Raw genomic sequence first — 20,881 nt, 5'->3', positions numbered from 1 at the left:
CATTAGTACCTCCACTTGTTGGGAGCCTTTGTTTTTCGGCTATATTTCTGTATTTAAGAAATGACTGTGTATAGTGTGCTGAACCGGAAACTACAGCAAAGTGCTCCCAAAGTATGTCTGCCTGTTCCTTTAAACTCGTTTGTGCGCCGGGTGTTGTGAGAAGAGGAATTGTGAAATGTGAGTAGCGGCCATTTAATTTTCGAACTTGCTCCCACAATTTTTTATGCGGTTGAGCTGTTTGCCATGATGTTTTCTTGGCCTTGCGCAGGACACGCCTCGCATGTGCTCTCGCCTTTTTGATAAAAATAAGGTTCTCATGAGTTGGGTATCTGCGAAAGACTCCTCAAGCTTTATTCAATTTTTTTGCCTCCTTGCATTCTCATGTGTACCAAATTTTGTGGTTCTGGCGCACCAGCCCTGTGGATTTAGGAATTGATACATGTGCAGCAGAAAGAATGCATGTTGTGAACATTTCATTTATCTCATCTATGCTGTGGTTTTCTAAAATTAAATCTTATAAACTTGCTTTTTTTTTATACAATGTCCAATCAGCTAAATGTAGTTTCCAACGCTGCGGTTTTGTTTGAATAATTGTTGGCGAGGATGACAGACCTATTATAACAGAGAGGTGATCGCTCCCATATGGATTGTCTAAAACACTCCAGTTAAATTCGCTAAAAACAGACGGTGAACTAAAAGACAAGTCTAAAACACTCATTCTTCCTGAGGATGGGGAACAGTATGTGGGGTTACCCGAGTTCAGCAAACAGACATTAGTGGATAGAATAAAATCCTCGATGAGCTGCCCTCTAGCGTCCGTTTTCTCGCTTCCCCCCAAAACGAGAATGTGCTTTAGAGTCGCCAACTACCAGGTATGGCTCTAGTAGCTGCGTTAAAAGGCCCTCTAAGTCAAGGAGTGTTATTTTCAGATGTGGCTCAATATATACAGAGCACTGTAATCATTTTCATCATCATCATCAGCCTTACTAGACCCACTGCAGGGCCAAGGCCTCTCCCATGTCTCTCCAATTAACCCTGTCCTTTGCCAGCTGCATCCACCCTTTGCCTGCAAACTTCTTAATCTCATCCGCCCACCTAACCTTCTGCCGCCCCCTGCTATGCTTACTTCCTCTTGGAATCCACTCCGTTACCCTTAAGGACCAGCAGTTATCTTGCCTTTCAATTACATGCCCTGCCCAAGCCCATTTCTTTCTCTCGATTCCGACTAGGATGTCATTAACCCGCGTTCATTTCCTCACCCACTCTGCCCGCTTCTGGTCTCTTAACGTTACACGAATCATTTTTCTTTCCATGGCTCGCTGCGTTGTCCTTAATTTAAGCTGAACTCTTTTCGTTAGCCTCCACGTTTCTGCCCCGTAGGTGAGTACTGGTAAGATAAAGCTGTTGTACACTTTTCTCTTGAGGGAAATTGGTAAACTGCCACTCATGATCTGTGAGAACTTGCCATATGCGCTCCACCCCATTCTTATCCTTCTAGTTATCTCCCTCTCATGATCCAGATCAGCTCTCACTACCTGCCCTAAGTAGACGTATTTCGTCACAATTTCTAGGCTGTCCCGGCTAGTGAGCTTAAACTAAAAACAAGACTTGAGGTCGTTACCAGAGTGGATGCTACAGCCTCAAGTCTTGTTTTTAGTTTAAGCTCACTAGCCGGGACACCGTTTTTTACTATAATTGCCATACCTCCTGACAGCCTGCTCGCCTGTTCTCGGTCACGACGGAAAACAGCATAATTCTTAAGAAAATTATTGTTTTGAGGCCCTAAATTTGTCTCTTGTAGACATAACCCAACAGGAGCGTGTGCTCCTTGGATGTCTTTTATATCACTGTAGTTATTCATAAGTCCTCCACAGTTCCATTGCATTATAAAAGCCATCTTAATTTTGTTTTCCTATGTAGTTAAAACTAGATTAAGTTATTTATGGCCCCTTGATTCGGGGTGTGTTTTTTTTTGACCGATCCAGAGCTCCGCCGACCACCCCATGTGGATGGCACGGGGCTGCCCTGGGTCCTGTCCATCGCCTCTGCAGAGGCGCTGGACGACGATGCAGAGGGCATGTGGACGTTAGAGCTGGACCTCGATCTGTGGGAGGAGGTCTTGGGGGCCGCGCACACGGGGGTCTGCGAGGCCTCTTTCTGGGTTGGCGGGGTAGTGTTACCTACTCCACCTGGGGGCACGGATGGCCCCACCACAGGCTCACTGCGAGTGACCTGGGCAGGTGCCGAAGCCTGTTGTGGTGCGCCACACCTACGCACCACATTGGGAAAGTTTGTTTTTGCTGTGAAGGAGAACGTGCTTGTTTGTGTGCATCGCCTTCTTGCTTCTTTGAACGAAATGTTTTCAGTAGTTTTGAGTGTGATTATTGCTTTTTCTTCCAGAGCAGAGACACCCTGGAGTATGCAGCATGGTCTCCCTCAGTTTGCGCAATGTGGGGCACCGTCGCAGTCATCAGAAGAGTGATCTTTTGAAGCACATTTTGCGCAAGTTTTACGACCGCGGGGACTCACAGAGCCATGGCCAAACCTTTCACAGTTAAAGCATCGTCGAGGGTTAGGAATGTAGGGTCTCAGATTTATTGTTAGATAACCTACTTCAATTGAGTCTGGGAGGGTACTATGTGCAAATGTGAAGACTATGTGCTTTGTTAGGATTTCTTTGCCCTCTTTCCTTGTTTTTATCCTGTGGTCATCAATGACATTTTGTTCAGCAAGCCCTTCTTTGATTTCTTGTTCAGCGAGGTGCAGAAAATCATTCTCTGAAATTACACCCCGGACTGCATTGAGGGATCGGTGGGCAGATATGGATACAGGGATGTCACCCATGGACACAATGTTGGAAAGTTTTGAGTGTTGGATGCTATCTCGGAGTTCCAGTAAGAGGTCTCCACCGGCCATTTTTTGCAACATTGTAGCCAAAGCCCAAGGCACCCATCAAACACTTTTCTACAATGAATGGGGAGATTATTCTAGCAGATTTGTCACTTTGCTCGCTATGAATTACATGAAACTTAAGAAAACTTTGTTTATTTTTTTTTTCATAAAATTTTGAGTTACCTCGGTCCACCCTCTCTTGTGAGGGCAATCAGTTGCCGAGAGAAAGTTAGCCAAATGATAAGTGTGTTTTTCGGCTACGGTGCCAGCCACCCACCATGGAGTTCAACTTGGGGACGGGACAGGAACTTGCAAAAGTCCTACCCACGGCAGCTGTACACCCAAACTATAACCCAATATGATGCAACTCAGGGTGGTTGGCCACACAAGGTTAATTCTCGCCGCCAGGAAAAAAGGAGAAACTAGGAGTAGGAGACAGGAGAGTTGTGAGAAAGGGGTGTGAAAGTGAAAGGTAGAGGGGAGGATAGGAAAAGGCGACTGCCGATTTCTCCTGGTCGGGTCGGGCAGGAGGTACCGTCTACAGGAAGCTGGGGCCGAAGTGGTGTGTTGCCTCCGCCGATGGGCCTTAAAGGTCCAAACGCTCGGCATAGGCTCAACCACCAGGATCCCCTTTTCCCCGGACACGGCGATGCCATGCACGGCGAGGCGCGGGTGCTCGGGTCTGTAGTGATGCACCGTTCACTATTATCCCCCTGCGGGGATGTCTCTGCGGATGCTCGGGAACCCGTGGTGTTGCCACTCACCAACGCCTCCAAGCTGCAGATGCCCACTGCGGGGATTTTGTATTTAGTGCTGAGATGCTGGAATCGTAAGAATAATTGGACAAAATGAATTGTGTTGTGTGGTTCTGACCTGACTCGAGGGCGTTAGTAAGGCTATTGTAGTGAGGGATGTCCATTGTTCTGCGTCGGCAGAGAGGAGCAAGGCACATGAGGGCAGTAGTGTTGTCGTCTTTCTCCACAACTGTATGCATTGTTCAGTATCACGCGCAAGCAGCTTCTCCCTTTCTCCCCTAGTCTAATCTCATTCCCGGCCAAATCCCACTCTTTTTGATGAAAGAAAAGCCACATACCTGGCCCACTTTGTTGGTGGACACTTGAATTGCACAGTGAGAAAAAAATTGGCACGGTTTTAAACATACCTAAACTGAGCAGTTGTTAAAAACCTTTTCAGCCCAGTTGGCTGACGGTGTGGCTTTGCTTGGTCGTCGGCTCAAGTGGCAAAAATTTTAGTTCCACTGCAGTATTAGTTCATGAAGACGAAAATGCGCAATGCACAGCACGAGAGTATATATTAGTTCGACGTGCAATGCATACGGCAAAAATGTGTTGCAGCTGGTTTGACCCAAGGCATGATCGGCTGCAGTGAAAGTATAGTGCTCTCATGCAGTGGCCAGCGAAGCTGATCTCTTTGCACCCCTGTGGGTTCGAATATGAACCACGGAATTATTTATGCATGATTTGGCCAAGGTAATCCTCAAGGCTAAGCTTCACACAAACTGGAGAGCCAGTAGACCTCGTGGAGTAGTGCTTTCACACCAAAAGATTTTGCATCTGAAGCTTTTAGCCAACATTACAGCGCTTCTTTTTAATGCTAAAGCAGTCATCAATCATCATGAGCCAGACTACAATTGCTGCAAGGCGAAGACCCCTTCCATATCTCTCGAATTAACCGTGCCCAGTGTAAGCTGTGGCCACCATATCTCCACAAACTACTTCATCTCATCCACCCACTACACTTTCTGCCGCTTCATGCTACACTTACTTTCTCTTGGAGTCCATTCCATTACTCTCAATGATCATCGGTTATCCTGCCTTCGCATTATATGCCCTGCCCTAGCTAATTTCTTCCTCTTGATTCCGACTAGGACGACATTAACCTGCACATGTTCCATGAACCACTCTACCCTCTCCCTCAGTTAAAGCCGAATATCTGTTCTAGAGTGATATCCTGAATTCCTTTACTTCACCTTTTACCACGAACTAATTAATGGGCTTCGCTTCACTAGTTTCTGCCATTCCCTCTTCAAATCTAAGCTAACTCGAGACCTTAACATTCTGTGGTCGCTACAAAGCACTTTTCCACGGAACTCCACATACTGCACGCTGCCAAGGTGAGTGCATAGTATGAAGTCTATTTTAGTTTTAGTCTCACCACCAAGGCTCTTGCACGTCCAATTTTTATACCCTCCTTTGTGGAAGGTATCACCTTACAGTGACAGTAAAAAAAAATGCAAGCTGATGCGGATGCGTTTTGTCAGGCAATAAAGCAGTTTTTGACCAATTCGTAGCAGTCATGGTAGGGAAACTCACACAGGTAAGCCTACAGTCTTTGAAAAAAAGTGACCAGGCACAGGTGGTTTGTTTCTTAGGCACGTAGAGAAGCACTTATGGCAGCTTTTAATCTATGCAACTGTGTAAAGTAAGGTGCACCCCTGTCCTCACATTCTGACACCTTTCGGTGTTTAGGCATGCTGTAAAACTGCTCCGTTGAGAAGCAAAAACCTGTTGCTCAGTTACTTTTGGAAAAGGGGGTACATCTGAACAAATAGGGTAATCTAATTTCCCTGTGCACCACTGGCCTGCGGGAAGCGCACACCTGTTGACTTACCCACGTGCTGGCTTTTAACAAATTCCTGAACTTCACACCATACGTCTCATTAACGCAAACCCAGCTTTATTTCTTGCCACAGCTCTCCACAGCCTCTATAAGGCTGCTCTCTGTCACCCCAAACCACCTCCACTGACAGACTTTATGCTACTGGTCTAGTTCATCCTATTCACACTCTCTTCATCCCGACCGACAAGAGGCTTGCATCTCCGGTGCAGTTCATGGCCGCTGACTTGTCGACCACGCTACTAGTCTCCCCATCGAGACGGCTGCTCTTCTACTCCCTCCCTACCAGAAGCTTCTAACTACAGTATACTTCCTTTTCCCTCCAATATGTTGCCAGAAATGGATCCTGGACGCCGACATGCTGCTGCCTGTCATTATAGTCCCGCCTTCCATGTCACGGAGTGGCCTACATTAATGCCTCTGACGCAGTTCCCCACGGCTCCGGTAGCCAGGTCCTCTCTGATCCTCTTCTCTCTGCCAGAGTCACTTGCACTAGCAGCCCCTTTCCAGCTTCCCCACTCCCCCCAGACACACTTAACTGAGGTCCCCTCTATGATTTATGCCACTCAATATTTTAGCACAGCAGCGTCAACGAGCTCGTGGCACAAAAAATCTGGCATCATTGGCCGTGAGCATAAAAATCCATAAAAAAATCAATAGAAAAGCAAGCTAGTAGGCTGCTGGGCCACCTATATCATGTAATCTTGAGGCACCATCACAACCTGCGTATGCATGGCAGGTGGCGGTAAAATTAATGACTGATCATGCGAGGTTGTTCCACCAGGGGGATGCCATCCCAGTGCAGGAGCATCGCTTAACTGCTGCACCACTGCACCAGGAGTGGTATGAGGAATCCCTGGGATCTTTGCATGTTTAGTGGAGAAAGAACAATTCTGCATATATGGGCATTAACTGATTAGCTATCGCGTCATACCCTTATGGCGGAGCATATCTGTCCCCTCCAATTTTTTTATCCTCTCACACCTATGTCAAGCAATGCTATCTACACTACCTCCCAGGCGGCCATCCATGACATGCAATATAAAACACTTCGCACTCATCCAACCACAGAGCTTGAGGTTGCACATCGTTGCTGCAGCCTTGACTGTCTTCCTCAGTCAAGGCTCCTGGAAAGTCGGGGACTGATGCCAATGAGCTGGCTAACCAGCTGCCCTGTGAAATTCTTATCCGGGCACCGTTGATCCCTTGGGCCAGGTCTTGGAGGGCAGATCGAGATCGACTGCCCCATCGCGCTGCTGTCACACTACAGTGCTGTCTGCTTTTATCGCGAACTATACCCTGAATTCCATCGTGGTCACTCCGTGCAGGTAGCTCACATCCTTCGAGAGATTCAGCTCAACACTCTTGTCACACCTGCATGGCTTTATCTGCAAAAACTTTTGGGGAATAAGTCTACTAAGGATAGGTAGCAGCCACTGACCCAAACCATGAAGGTGAAGTAACTAAGCAAGTAAGTATGGGGTGGAGAGAATTTAGCAGGCACTCTCCAGTCACGAATGGCACCTTAACAGTATATGTCGCAAAGAAAGCGTATGATATTTGCAAGTTGCAGGCCCCACCTATGTGGCCGACACTTGTAGGCTAACGAAAAGTTGTGAAACTGAGGACAGCTCAGCAAGCTATGAAAAAAAAAAAATGACAGGTGCAACATTAAGAGACAGGAAGAGAGCTCGATAATATAAAGTTGAAATCCGGAAGAAGAAATGCACATAGGCAGGGCATGTAATGCGAAGGCAAGATAACTGACGGTTAATTAAAGAGACACTGAGGACGACGCTACGAATTTTTTTTCGTTAGCAAATTCCGACAGTTTGGCACTTCTTGGACTGTGGCCACTTGTCCAGCAAAGCAAGGTGCATTTATTGCTCAGAGATTTGGATTTGAAGTTGAAAATCTTTTCCCCGATGCTACAATTCAAACTTGGGACTCTCTGATAACGACGTAGAGAGAAGAGTGATGTAAATCAGCGGAAATGGAAATGAGGATTCCATGATTGCTGGCAGTGAGCACGGTGCTCCCGTCTAGGAGCAACAAAAGCGAATACTGCCAGCCTGACTTTGAAGGCTCTATCAGCCGTCATCGCTTCATTTACATTTGCACCAGCATTATGATTCCATTCCTGATTCCGACAACAAAGTTCTCTCAAAAAACTGCGGCCTTCATTCAGCGACCTCAACCCCACACACCATGCCATGCTTTTGAGGGCTGAGGCAACCAGGCTGGCATGAAAATCCAAGCACCGATGAGTCGGCAGTGTCGCTGCTATCGCCGAGCCACCGTCAGGACTGATGGGTAGCGATTGGTAGATGCAAGCATATTGCAATTCTGTAATATTAGGCCTCATAAGGCTGGTTATGCAGCCCAGCATCTTGGAGCGTTGATGATGCGAACATGCTGCGTGGTGAGTTTGCTGACGTGGAGGCGCATTGTACATTGACTATGAAAAGCTTTTCCTTGTCGCAGTTGCGTGCCGTTGCACGAACTTCGTCCAAGGAGAACTTAGAGAGACATGTGGAGGTCCGCTAATGCTCCGCCTTTGTAAATCAAAACCATGCGGAAACCATTCAGGGACACAATACACATAGTCACAAAGCACCCCAAAACATACCAAAACTCAGCTCGCCGCCTGCTGCACTGCCAATAGCAGGTTTTCTTTCACTTCCAACATTCAGGTTGTCTTTTTTCCTGTCTTCCTTGAGTGATAAAAGTGCACTGGTGGTTTAAAAAGAAAACTTATATCCTTCAATATCAAACAAACACGTAACCTTCATGTACGTTTGTCAGCCTCAGAGATCTATGATTTCTTTTCTCCTATTTCATCATCATGCTTGTACTTGCGAGACCGGCCTCTGGCGGCGACACCTGTATTTCAGTTCTTGCTCTTTTCTGCCTTACAAGAGCTTTTTTTTCAGAGACAGCGGTGCTTTTGTGTTCAAAACCTGGCCCTGTATCGATACAAGCCAGCTACAGTTTCTAAGCGTCCCTTTAAGGTAACGGAGTGGATTCCAAGAGAAAGCAAGCTTAGCAGGGGGCTTTAGAGGGCCAGGTTCGCAGATAACATTAAGACGTTTGCATAGATAAGGTGGCCGTGGCTGGAACAGGACAGGATTAATTCGGCAGATACAGGACAGGCTTTTTATGCTATAGTGGATGTTGTTGGCTGCTGATAATGATGACAACTATGATTCTCGGTAATTGTATCTTAAAATCGCAACCCCCACACAAAAGTGCAGTGCAGGCATTGACACGATGCAGCTGTGAAAGCAGCCAAACCAGAGGCACAGCGCCAAAGTCAGCAAGATTAGGCTGTGAAGGCCGCTCCATTACCATAAAAATACACAAATAACAATGCACGTCTTCATTCAATCATAGAAATTGTCTTATAAGTGTTTTTAATAATATATTACTGAGCAGTGTAATAGTGCTGAATGTTATTTTTTTGTACCCAACTGAGATTTTAAATATTTTTAGGAAATCTAGTACAAACAGAGCTGAATGCAGGTCTGCTTTTTTTTAATTGGCAAAAGTTAAACTGCTACACCTAGTTGGTAGAGCATTTGCTCTGTGATTATATGTTTTAATTGCTACATATTAACTCTAATTAATCCAGGTCACTAACTAGCACAGTGGCTTTAAACTTGACCTAAATTTTCCACAGGTATATAAAACTGGGTGCTATAGGGCAGTTTGGTTTTAACTGCAGTAAACTTATTAACACAAATTAATTCAGGTCACTAACTAGCACAGTGCATTTGCACTCAATCTAAGCGGTCCAATGGTAATGACACGATGCTATAATGCAGTTTGGCTTTAATAGCAATTACCTCACTAACACTAATTAATGTGGGTCACTAACATGAACAGCGCGTTTGCACTTAGCCTAAGTTTTCCGATGGCATACGACTCGATGCTATTGCACAGTTTGGTTTTTGATGCTATTGCACAGTTTTAATGTAGGTCACTAACATGGACAGCACGTTTGCACTTAGCCTAAGTTTTCCGATGGCATACGACTCGATGCTATTGCACAGTTTGGTTTTAATTGTAATGAACTAATTATCACTAATCTGGTCGGCAACTAGCACAGTGCATTTACACGACCTAATCTTTCCAACGGTATATGACTTGATGCCATAGTGCAGTTTCATTTTAATTCAATTTAATTAATGCTAATTAATTCCTAACCACATAATTAAACAATAGTCCAAACTCATGGTCGATCACATGACATATACTGCCGTATATGCCTCCTAATGAGTTGTAGCGTTAAATAGCAGGGACGAAAGGAGAGAACACAAGCGCTGTCTTCCTTACACGGCACACTCAGCACTGATGTCTTCGCTTCTATCGTCCAAGTTATTTAGTGCTACAACTACCTCCTCTCTATGTAAACACTAATAAGCCCAGCTTTATGCCTTAAATCTTAGACAGCTGGACCGTAGCAAAGTCGACTAAGTCCCTTTTGACCTTGGCTGATATTGAAGGTCAAAGTACCGGCATGAGGCGTTTTATAAAGTGCCCCAGTGAGTACACCTAGGCTCTAACACCCCAGCAGGCTCGCGCCGAAAGAGGCCGATAGCTGTTCCATAAGGCTAAAACTGATCTTGTAACGCAAGTGACAGCAGTGCTGCTGCGACAGCAAAAGCGACTTTCATATCCAAAACTCAGCTGTCAATTGCGCGAATCCTTTCCAGCGTCCGAAGTGCGGCGGCGACTGTGCCATGCAAGGAAAAGCAAATCAGTGACTTCTTCCACCCGCCGCGGTGGCTCAGTGGTTAGTGCATTCGGCTACTGATCCGGAGTTCCCGGATTCGAAAACGACCGCGGCGGCTGCGTTTTTATGGAGGCAAAATTCTAAGGCACCCGTGCGCTGTGCGATGTGAGTGCACGTAAAAGATCCCCAGGTGGTCGAAATTATTCCGGAGCCCTCCACTACGGCACACCTCTTTCTTCCTTTCTTCTTTCACTCCCTCCTTTATCCCTTCCGGCGCGGTTCAGGTGTCCAACGATATATGAGGCAGATACTGCGCCATTTCCTTTCCCGAAAACCAATTATTATTATATTCTTCCACTCTAAAAAGTAGACATAACAAGCTTGTTACACAGGCAGAGTTAACCGCGGTTAACGCAAGCACGCTTATGCGTAACCGCGGTTGACGTTTGTTATAAACCGCGGTTACGCCGCTAACCGCGGTTGCGGCGAACCGAGCATGGCAACTTTAGCTAGCTCGCTAACCGACAAGATGCCGGCGTCCGTGGACGGTGTGCGAGTCGGCAGCGTCGGTAAGCTGTCTAGACGCGTCCGCGTGCGATAAACGCACGAGCTGGTCATCACCAACAACGGAGAGCCTAGCCAAGATATGGGAAAGTAATTTGCGTCACCTGCAAGGGACGGCACGCAACGCCAAGGCGTACGCGGCGATTACGGCCGAATTGAACGCCGGACTGCTACTTATCCTAACCAAGAACGCTGGCGTGCCGTGTAACAACGGCGAACCGCGATTTCAGGTAACCGCAGTTCAGTAAACGCGGTTACGTTAACCGCGGTTAACTATGCCTGTGTAACCAGGGGTCACACTTTCCGTTCTACAGTTTATTACACAAAGGTAAGCGCGTACATGTGCTTACATCCTCTTTCTACACGGTCTCCTCCCTAGGCGCGTCCATTGGGCCGACCCGCCGCTTGGGCTCAGTGTACGATGCTCGGCTACTTCGCCGGCGTACCAGAGTTCGAACGCGGCCGCCGATGGAGGCGACACACAAAGGCGCGCGTCTGGTTTCTGCGCGTGTCAGTGTACGTTATTGATCCCGTGTGGTCGAAATTATTCCGGAGCCTTGCACTAGAGCACCTTTCTCTCTCTCTCTCTCCTCTTTCACTTAATCTCATCGGGTAAGTTGCTGTATAAGCACTTTTAAACGTCAGTCCCTGTGGTATGTTCGATGACAGCCCAAATCGAGTTCGCACCCAGCGTCATTATAACCCCGCACCTCAGCACAGTCGCGGCAGAAAGCGATAGAGATGCGACACTGGCACAATGAACACAAAGACGTGTCGTTACCCCATTACTCAAACCGAAGAAGGCCAGCCCCCGAGACACCCTTCATGATTGCTAAATTTTCTTAGAAATGGCCCTGCAGCTCGACAGTGCTAGGCTGCAGGAACGCCGAATGCGCACATAACGACGAACAGTGCTAGGCGGCCGGAACGCCGAACGCGCGGCTAGCGACGACAGCTAGCGTACAATGCATACGCACCGAGAAGAGGTTCCTCATCGACATTTTCCTCAAAGTGGCTGCAGGAGTCCGCAGGCGCCTCATGATCGGCATTATCCTCGAATCCATACGTCTCGGACTCGTCGACGTCGTCGCTGTCAGACTCTTTTTCATAGTCTTCCATGTCAACCGGTACCACAGGCAAGTCCAACTGCGGCTCACTGCTCGGACCCGGGACCGCGTCCGCCGAAAACTCGTCCATCGTTAAACGTTGGCGTTCGCCTACTGCCGAGCCAATCGTCGCTAACTGGCCTGGTCTGGCTCCGCTGCGCGACTGCACTACACGGCTGCTTTCGCTGCGTTGGCTGCGTCGTCAGATCAGCCAGTTGAACGTTTAGCCGCCAGGCGCCGCCACCGAAACAGATTTGCTGGGGCGCGTCTATTTTTAGCAGGAACCGATAGGGACACCAGCTCCTTAGCGCATGAAACCTAGCGCCTTACGGCCCCTAGGCAGTGTTTCAGGAATCTCTACTGTCTTGCTACCTCATACGCATGCTGGACCAGTCCTTTTTGGACCGTCAGCACGCTGCTGGTGAGCAGGCTCTCCCACTGTTCCGCATTAAGCTCTTTTAGTTTATGGAATGAATAATTGTTTTTACACTTCCATGTAATATGGTATAAAGTGGGGGTGGCTCCACACCACTTGCATGTGTCCGCGTACTGGTTCGGAAACATTTTGTGGAGTATGTGTAAGTTATGAAAGCGTCCTGTTTTCAGTCTACGCCAACCGACTGCCTCATATTGCGTTAATAGCTGGTGTGGTGGAGGATACGCTATCCTCTGTCCTCTGTAGTGATTTAGGATTTCCGCGTACGATGGCTCCACCGTTGTGGTGGGCTCAGGGTCACTTGATGTATCTGCTCGGTTGGTAAGCTCGCGAGCTAGATCGTCGGCCCTCTGATTCCCAGTCACCCCGGTGTGCCCCGGCACCCAGAAAATTTTGTGCTGAATTTCTTTGTTCGGGAGTCCCGCCTGGAGGATGATGCGTAGCGCTCCCTTGCTGATCCTACCATTAGTGCAGTGCCTGCATGCTTCTTTGGAGTCAGTGATTATTGTGAGCGATTTATTTCTGCGGTATCCTTCAGCTACTGCTAGCGCAACAGCAGCTTCTTCCCCTTCGGATACTCTGCAGCCGCTCTGTGATATACTGGTGACTAGGTCCCCTTGATGGTTCACCACCACCGATACTACTCTGTGTTCCTTCGTGTTTCTGTTCCAGCGATGCAAAGCCGCATCTGTGTATAATACATTTGTTTTTTCAGCTAAGTGCTTTTCTACATACTCTGCTCGCAGCCCTTCTCCCTGCGTGCAGATTAGGGTCCATGTTGCGAGGGATTGGGCACACCATGAGTGTTTGGCGAATGTTATCAGGTATGCCCGTAACCCTATCTTCCACTTCTTCACTTAAGTAGCCCAGCCTTCGGAGGAGCGCTTGGCTGGTGGTAGACTGCTGGAGCCTGTACATTTGGGCCCCTAGTTTAGCTTCCTTTAGCTCGTCAAACGTATTGTGGATTCCCAGCTTGAGGAGCTTCTCGTTTGACGTATTTCTTGGTAGATTTAGGGCCGTCTTGAAAGCCTTCCTGATTAAAGTGTCTGCTTGTTCTTTTTCGTGCTGTGTCATCTTGTGGTAGGGGAGTGAGTATGTTATGCGGCTGACCACCAGGCTCTTGTCACCAGGATCGTGTCGCTCTCCTTCATACCAAATCTTCTCTGTGATACTCTGGTGATCATCCTGCTGACCTGTTGCATTGATTGTTGGAGAATGTTTAGGGTGTGGCTGCATTTCCCGTTGTTTTGGATCCACATTCCCAACACTGATCATGTTGCGTTCCGGGAGGACCTCCTCTTCAATTTTTATGTTGTATACTTGCCCACTGGTAGAATTTCCGACTTCTCGGTGGAGCATGCCGGGCCTCTCTCTCTGACGTAGTTCTCCACGCATCTGGCTGCCTGCTGCAGGAGATCTTGTTTTTGCCCTGGGGAGCCCTGGCTGATCCAGATCGTTATATCATCGGCGTACATAGCGTGCTGTATCCCCTCTATCTGCCTAGCCCAATCATGGCTATGTTGAAGAGGACCGGCGAGATCACTGAGCCTTGCGGGCTGCCTTTGGTGTTTCGAAGACCTTGCTGCGTAGGTCCCCAAGTCCAACCGTATAGTGCGGTTTGACAGGAAGGCCCTTACGTAGTCGTGTGCTCTTCCGCAGTTGGTGGTTAGCCCTTCCGTGATGGCGTCATGGCTGACGTTATCGAACGCGCCCTTGATGTCCAGTGCCATGATGATGTTCTCCCCTCTTATTGGGGCGGCTTCTGCGACTTCCTCCTTGATCTGTAAGAGGATGTCCGGCGTCGATAGATTTGTTCTGAAGCCGAACATACTGTGCGGGTACAGATCTTCATCTTCATCTTCCAGGTATTGTATTCTCTTTGTGATGACTCTCTCAAAAAGCTTTCCTGGTGACGACGTGAACGAGATAGGGCGCAAATTGTTTATCTCCAACTTCTTGCCTGGCTTGGGAAACATCACAACTTCTGCATGCTTGCATTCCCGTGGCAGTGTGCCTTCTGTCCACAGTGTATTGAGGTAGTCTGTGAGTTGCATCACTGCTTCATCGCTGAGGTTGTGAATTAGCGAGCTTCTGATTTTATCGGCTCCTGCTGCTGTGTTTCTGGTAACTGCCCTGATGGCCGCATAGACCTCTTCCTTGGTTATCGGCCTGTCGAGGTGCGGGTTCTCCTCCCCTTGATATTCTCCTTGGTATCCTTGCGGCTTGACTGTGCCATAGCACTTCTTGACCGCCTCCAGGATCTCTTCATCTGACTCTGCTGTTGTAGACCAGCCTCTGGATTGCTTTCCCACTTTCTGCTTTGGTCTTTGTTGGATCCATGAGGGCTTTGAGTATTCTCCACGTTCTGACCGTGCTAAGGGTGCCGTTCAGAGCTGCTAAACTGCTCCCCCCGCTGACTGGCCAGGTGTGCCGCATACTTCTCTGCCTTCTTGGTGACCTCTGCGATCTTGAGTCGTAGCTTCCTGTTAAGCTTCTTTTTTTCCATCTCTTTGTGAGCCCTCGCCTTGCTTCCCATAGCCTAAGCAGCCTCGGATCCACTTCCGGTTTGACTTCCGTTCTGTCTATCTATTGCGTGTTTTGTTCCTGCAACTCTTTCAGCTGCTTGCTCCATTCCTCTATTGAGGTGATTGCGCTTTGCATCTGCCCACAATCGCCCCTGAAAGCGTCCCAGTCTGTTATGTGGGCGGTTCCAAATTTTCTCTGCTTCAAGAGTGACCTTGATTACATAGTGGTCACTTCCCAGGTTCTCCAGCAAGTTCTCCCACTCGACCTGCCGCGCTCCTCTGAAAAAAGTCAGGTCTGGGCTAACGCTGTTCCCTAGTCGCGTTGGTTGGTTCTCATCTGTTAGTAGGGTGCAGTTTGCATTTTCCGCTGCCATAAAGATTAGTTGTCCTTTTTTCTCTCCTTTTTGGTAACCCCAGCCTGGGGTCTCTCGCTTTGAAGTCTCCCGCGATAAGCAGAGTGTCGGATTTAGCTAGTCTTCCCACCTCCATGAAAAGCTAATTGAAATTGCATCTCTTCTGTCTGGGTGGGCTATATAGGCTTACTATGAAAGTGCTTTTGGCTGTATGCTTCTTTTTGGGAATAACCTCCGGTATAACGTGCTGTATTCCCGTGCCCTCAATTTCGTCATGCTCTATGGGTACTAGGTGGTTGTTAATTAGAGTTGCCGTGCGTCCATTTTCCTGGCACTCATGTCCTTTTAAAACCGGAGTTAGTTTCTTGTAAGAGAATTAAATCAGGCGGTGGAGCCCTACGTGTATATGAATTGCTGCAGTAGTCCCTGCATGCGCCGGTAACCCCGACAGTTCCACTGCCATATATTTAGTTTGCTGTGGGCCCTGGAATAAGGGCATCACCCCTGGAAGACTCGGAACTTCAACATGAAGACTCCCGCTGAATCGACCAATTTTTGGCGCCAATAAAGTTTTTTTCTCTCTCTCTCTCTTCAGGAATCTCTAGGTCGCAGTGTTTACGTGCATTTGAGTTGTGTCAAAAAGTCCCCTGTCATCTAGCTTCTGTTGCGCGCGAGTTAAACGCGCGAACTTCGACCGTGCGACCAAATGGGCGGCCTGAGCTTTGTTCTCTCCCTCGCGCTGTGCTAGCTGTAGCTTCCAGCGTTTGTTAGTGCCGATTTGCAATGTCGTTGCGCGGGGCACGCGTCAGCGACATCCAACTGAAGCGATTGTGCAGGTCCCGTCTGCGGTGTTTCCCGTCGGTGGAGACGTGCAGACTCAATGTTGGTGGCTACGTACTACGTCGTCGCATCAGTCTGCAGATTTCGCGATTTTGTATATGGGGGCCAACGACCTGTCGAGGTCCAACGCGAGTCCGCAGTTTACCAGCGACAACATCAAGGTACGTGGTTGTACAATGCGCCAAACCTCGGCGAATTTATGTAATGAATTCTTATTTATAATTTTTCATCACAGGCCGTCGTCTTGCATCTGCTGCACGACGCCCCTGTGGTGCTTGTCTTCATGCAGGATCTTGCCATCTTGCCCCGACGGTTTGCCACGGCAGACGTTGAGGCGAGCGGTCGCTGGCTCGACCCCTGTCGCTTGTTCAACATCAAGTTGACGGCTACGAACGTACGTAAGTACCCGGCTCATGCTTGTCTTTCTGTACGCCTTTCGAATGAACAGCGCACGAAAAGGCAAGTAAAAGGAAGACCAGACGAACACAGCACTGGCTTGCAACAGCATTTGGGAATCAACGTTGTGCATAGCAAACAATTACAGTTGAGGAAGAGTAGTTTTTAAGGCCTCTTTCCGCGAACTAGAGTGCTCTCGGCAATGTTGGCCATGCCCAGCGCAACCGAACGTCTTTTGTTTGAACGACTGGTCGCCGCGCGATAGTTTTCCGTCATGAATTTTCCTGACCAGCCGGGTTTTCGTTGTTACAGTCTTCGCCTTCTTCTGCAGTCACCTGCTAGCACCACTTTCAGAATAAAAAAATGTGAAGTAATTTGCAAATTTGTTTTTGAAGAAAGGAAATGGCGCAGTAATTGTCTCAAGCATGTCGGTGGACACGGGTCCCGAACCAGCCGTAAGCGAAGGGAGCAAGGCGGGAGTGAAAGAGAGAAAGAGGTGCCGTAGTGGAGGCCCCCAGAAAAACTTTCGACCACCGGGGGTGGTGGTGTTGAAAATATTTTAATAAAATTGTTTAGGCGGTTGTCGCGGTGGTTGGAGCTCTCAGTCCGGAGCCCACTGGCGTAGGCTGCTGTCTGGGGGATCTTTAGCGTGCACTGACATGGACTGTGAAAAAAATATTAAAATTGCTTTTGAGGAAATGGAAGGGGTAGTAACTGTCTCACTTAATTCTCGGTGGACACACCAACCTCACTGTAAGAGAAGGAAGGGTAGAATGCATGGAAGAAAAGGAGAGAAAGAGGCATCGTGGAGGACGGCTTCAGAAATTTCGGCCACCTCGAGTACCCGACCGCTGCGGCCGCGTTTCGATGGAGGCGAAACGCAAAAGGCGCCCGTGTGCTGTGCGATGTCAGCGCACTTAAAAAAATTGGAGGACGCTTAAGCTTCGCCTTTAAGAGTGGAACGCGACAGTGTGTTGCAGCACTGCCAGGGAGTCCACGGAACGCCATCGCCCGTACAGTGAAATGGACGCGCGGAGCGGCAAACCACGCAGCGCAGAGCCCGAGGGGGAGGGAGCGCGCGCGTCAGCAGCAGCGCGCAGGAGGGGGAGCGCCAGCTTGCGTCTCTTGGCGCGGTGGGAGGACTAGCCGCCTCCCAGCAGCGCTCAACTCTAGTCGGGCGCAGCCTTCTGCAGCGCTCCCGCGCTAGCCTCGCAGCCGGGCCCAACTCTACTTGGGCAACGGAGGCATAATGCCGTCGCGCGTTGTCTGTTGGGGCAGTGCGGTACATTGCGAGAAGGGGAGGCGGAGGCTTAATAATAATAATAATAATTGGTTTTTGGAGAAAGGAAATGGCGCAGTATCTGTCTCATATATCGTTGGACACCTGAACCGCGCCTTAAGGGACGGACGGACGGATGGATGGATGGATGGATGGATGGATGGATGGATGGATGGATGGATGGATGGATGGATGGATGGACGGACGGACGGACGGACGGACGGACGGACGGACGGATGGATGGATGGATGGATGGATGGATGGATGGATGGATGGATGGATGGATGGATGGATGGATGGATGGATGGAATATGGATGGCAAAAACTTTATTGGCGACAAATTTAAAATGTTCGTGACCCTTATGGGTCACTTGGCGCCGTGCTCGATCCTCGGTCCAGTATGCCGCACTTGACAGCTGCCATCGTGGCCCTGCGTACGAGGAATCGTTGCGCTTCCTCGTCCTGGCTAGCCAGCAATTGCTCCCACTGCGTCACACTCGGGTGGTCTATTCGAGGCTCTAAGTCTGCCTTAGGCCAGGTCCACGTGACATGCTGTAGTGTAGGTTTACACTGGCACCATGGACATTCCTCTGCATATTGTGTAGGGAAAATCTTGTGTAGTTTGTGCAGGTGCGGGTAGGTACCGGTTTGTAGTCTGCGCCAGTCTACCGCCCCCTCTTTGGAGAGCCTTTTGTGTGGGGCTGGGTAGCGTTTCCGCTGAACCCTGTAATGATTGAGTATGTCTGTGTACCGTGGGTGTAACAGGGTCAAAGGTGCCCGTGGTGCAAAGTGTTGAGTCTGCTGGGTTGACGTACCCTCGAGCTAACTCGTATGCTGCAACATTGCCCCTCATCCCTCCTTGTCCCGGGACCCATACTATGTTATGTTTAGTGTTTATGTGTCTTCTCGTCGTGTGTAGAATATGATTGGCGATGCTGTCGATCCTGCCTCTTGTGTAGTTTCTGCATGCTTGTGTAGAGTCTGTTAGATATTCTGAGACAGTGACGCAGCCCCCCCCCCCCCCCCAAGGTGTCTTCACGGCACAACAGTGCGAGCCGCCCACTGTGTCTGACGGAAGGACGCCTCGGCCGCTTCCAAGAACAGTTGGGAAGCGCCCATTAGTTCCTCCGAGGGAGAGGGGTGTGGATGTGTGAGGGCCGGTTGCGCGGAGGAGACGATCGCGTTGCCAAGGTCAACAAAGCCAGACACTCAGCAACCCCGGAGAAGCGAGGCTCCCGATTCGACGCTCTCCGGCCAGTGTTTCTTTGCTCTGTAAGTAGTGGCAAATAAATCCCAGTTCGTTGTTTTTAAAGATATCGTTCTCCCGCTCCTTATTGAAAAACGAACATTTCTTTGGTGCCGAAACCCGGGAAGAAGAAAAGAGCAACGGCAACGTGAGAATAACGATTGCAACTTTAGTGGACGGCGCCGATGGAGCGACTCCAAACAAAGAGGAAGGTGACGCGCGCCGAACTGGACCGGCTCAACTAGGAGCTCGCGGGTTTATCGACGACGAAGGACCTGGGCCCCCAGCAACTAGATCGCATCGCGGAAATCTCAGATGAGTTGGATGTCCTTGCTGAAGAGATAAAGGAGCAAGATGCCCTTATTGAGCCGCATAGTCGTGACGAAGATCTAGCGGAGGAGTACAAAGGTGTTCGTCAGGGCCAAGCACTCATCACACGAATGCGGGCCCGACTTCGGCGTTACAGTAAAAGAAATTCTTCTCACGGAGCCACGAGCACTGGGAATACAGAGGCCCCCGCGACCGCATCATCTACTCACCGCTCCGAACAACTGAGACTGCCGAAGATCGAGCTCCAGAAATTCAGAAATTCAGCTTGACTGGCAACCATTCTGGGAAAAGTTCCGGTAAGCAGTCCACGAAAATAACAACCTGACAATCACCGAGAAGTTACTCTATTTGCGGACGGCGTTGACGGGGAAAGCGGCAGCAGCACTGACCAGCATACAGCCGACGGAGAATAACTACGACTACGCTGTAAGGACACTGGAAGAACGCTTTGGGCGACATGATGTGCTCGTGCAAGAACACCTTACACAGCTGTTGAGTATCACAAGGCCCACAGTATGGACAAGGATGTGCTCGACAGCTCGACTCTCCAAGGCATTCTACAGTCAGTTCGCTTGGAAGTAGACAGCAGGGAAAAGGTACACGGAAGAAGCACGCACGTTCCTCAGCAAACACCGACAGCTGAATGCTCCAGAGAACGACTTCCCGACAGTATCAGGGGCTCAGCGGCCAGCCTCCAGGTGGGTGCCAAATCTAGCAAGGAGAGGTGCCCTTTCTGCGCTTCCGATATACATGAGGCGGCAGAATGCAAAGCCCTTATCCCAATGGAGGCTAAGAAGAGAAAACTGAGAAACGAAGGGAGATGCTGCCGATGCTCAAAAAAGAGGAAGACGAGGGATTGGCTAAGTATTAGGCGGCTGGTCCTGTTTTCCTTTTCCTCCTGTGCCGTTGCATCTTTTTTCTTGTGTGGATAACGCACGCGGTGAGTTTATAAATCACAGGTAATGTCTACGCAGTCTCCCGGCCAGGGGAGGTCCCCTTGGTCGGCTTCCCTACCACCTCATGATATGCCTCTGGAAGCTGTTCAACGCTCCGGCGTCCGCAGCATTCCTGTGGCGCTGGTGCCAAAGGATGGTGGTTCTACCAAACTTAACAATCCATGGCCTTTTCGAGCTGCTCTCCAGGCGGCCACTTCCCTTTATGAGGCAATCACGGAGGTAAGGCAGTTTGGACGTGGCGGGATTCTCTGCCGTTCAACAGTACTGTCGTGCCTAAAGGGTCTTCTAAACTGGTCATCTTTTGGGTCTCTTTCGGTAAACAGTCTCATTCCGTCTCATCTGTCCTGTACAAAAGGTTTGGTTTGCGGTGTGGACTCTTGCTTGTCTCCAGTTTAGACCCTCGACCTTCTCTCTGCAGCGGGTGTTGTTGGTGTGTATCGCTGTAGCCGGGAGGTGAACAATGAGCGGGTGCCAACGGAAACGGTTATTACCACTTTTGCGGGTACTGCTTGCCCCTCAAAAATAAAAGCATGGCCCCTAATCTTCCGTGTACATACCCTTCCGTCTGAGCCACTGCAGTGCAGCA

At 49.2% G+C, this 20,881-nt stretch overlaps 1 protein-coding gene across 1 annotated transcript in view; it reads right to left on the bottom strand.

Moving 5' to 3' along the window:
• Positions 1–12,095, bottom strand: part of LOC144111510 (uncharacterized) — an 84,595-nt gene extending 72,500 nt beyond the window's left edge. Inside the window, exon 1 of the mRNA XM_077644834.1 lies at positions 11,806–12,095. Coding sequence (XP_077500960.1) covers positions 11,806–12,025 — 220 coding nt within the window. The 5' untranslated portion in view covers positions 12,026–12,095. The remainder of the gene's footprint in view (positions 1–11,805) is intronic.
• Positions 12,096–20,881: the final 8,786 nt, after the last annotated feature.

This window comes from Amblyomma americanum, chromosome 11 (genome assembly GCF_052857255.1).
Source record: "Amblyomma americanum isolate KBUSLIRL-KWMA chromosome 11, ASM5285725v1, whole genome shotgun sequence".
Classification (NCBI taxonomy): Eukaryota; Metazoa; Arthropoda; class Arachnida; order Ixodida; family Ixodidae; genus Amblyomma; species Amblyomma americanum.
The sequence above is the reverse complement of the archived record's forward strand: the minus strand, read 5'-3'. Positions and strand labels throughout refer to the sequence as shown.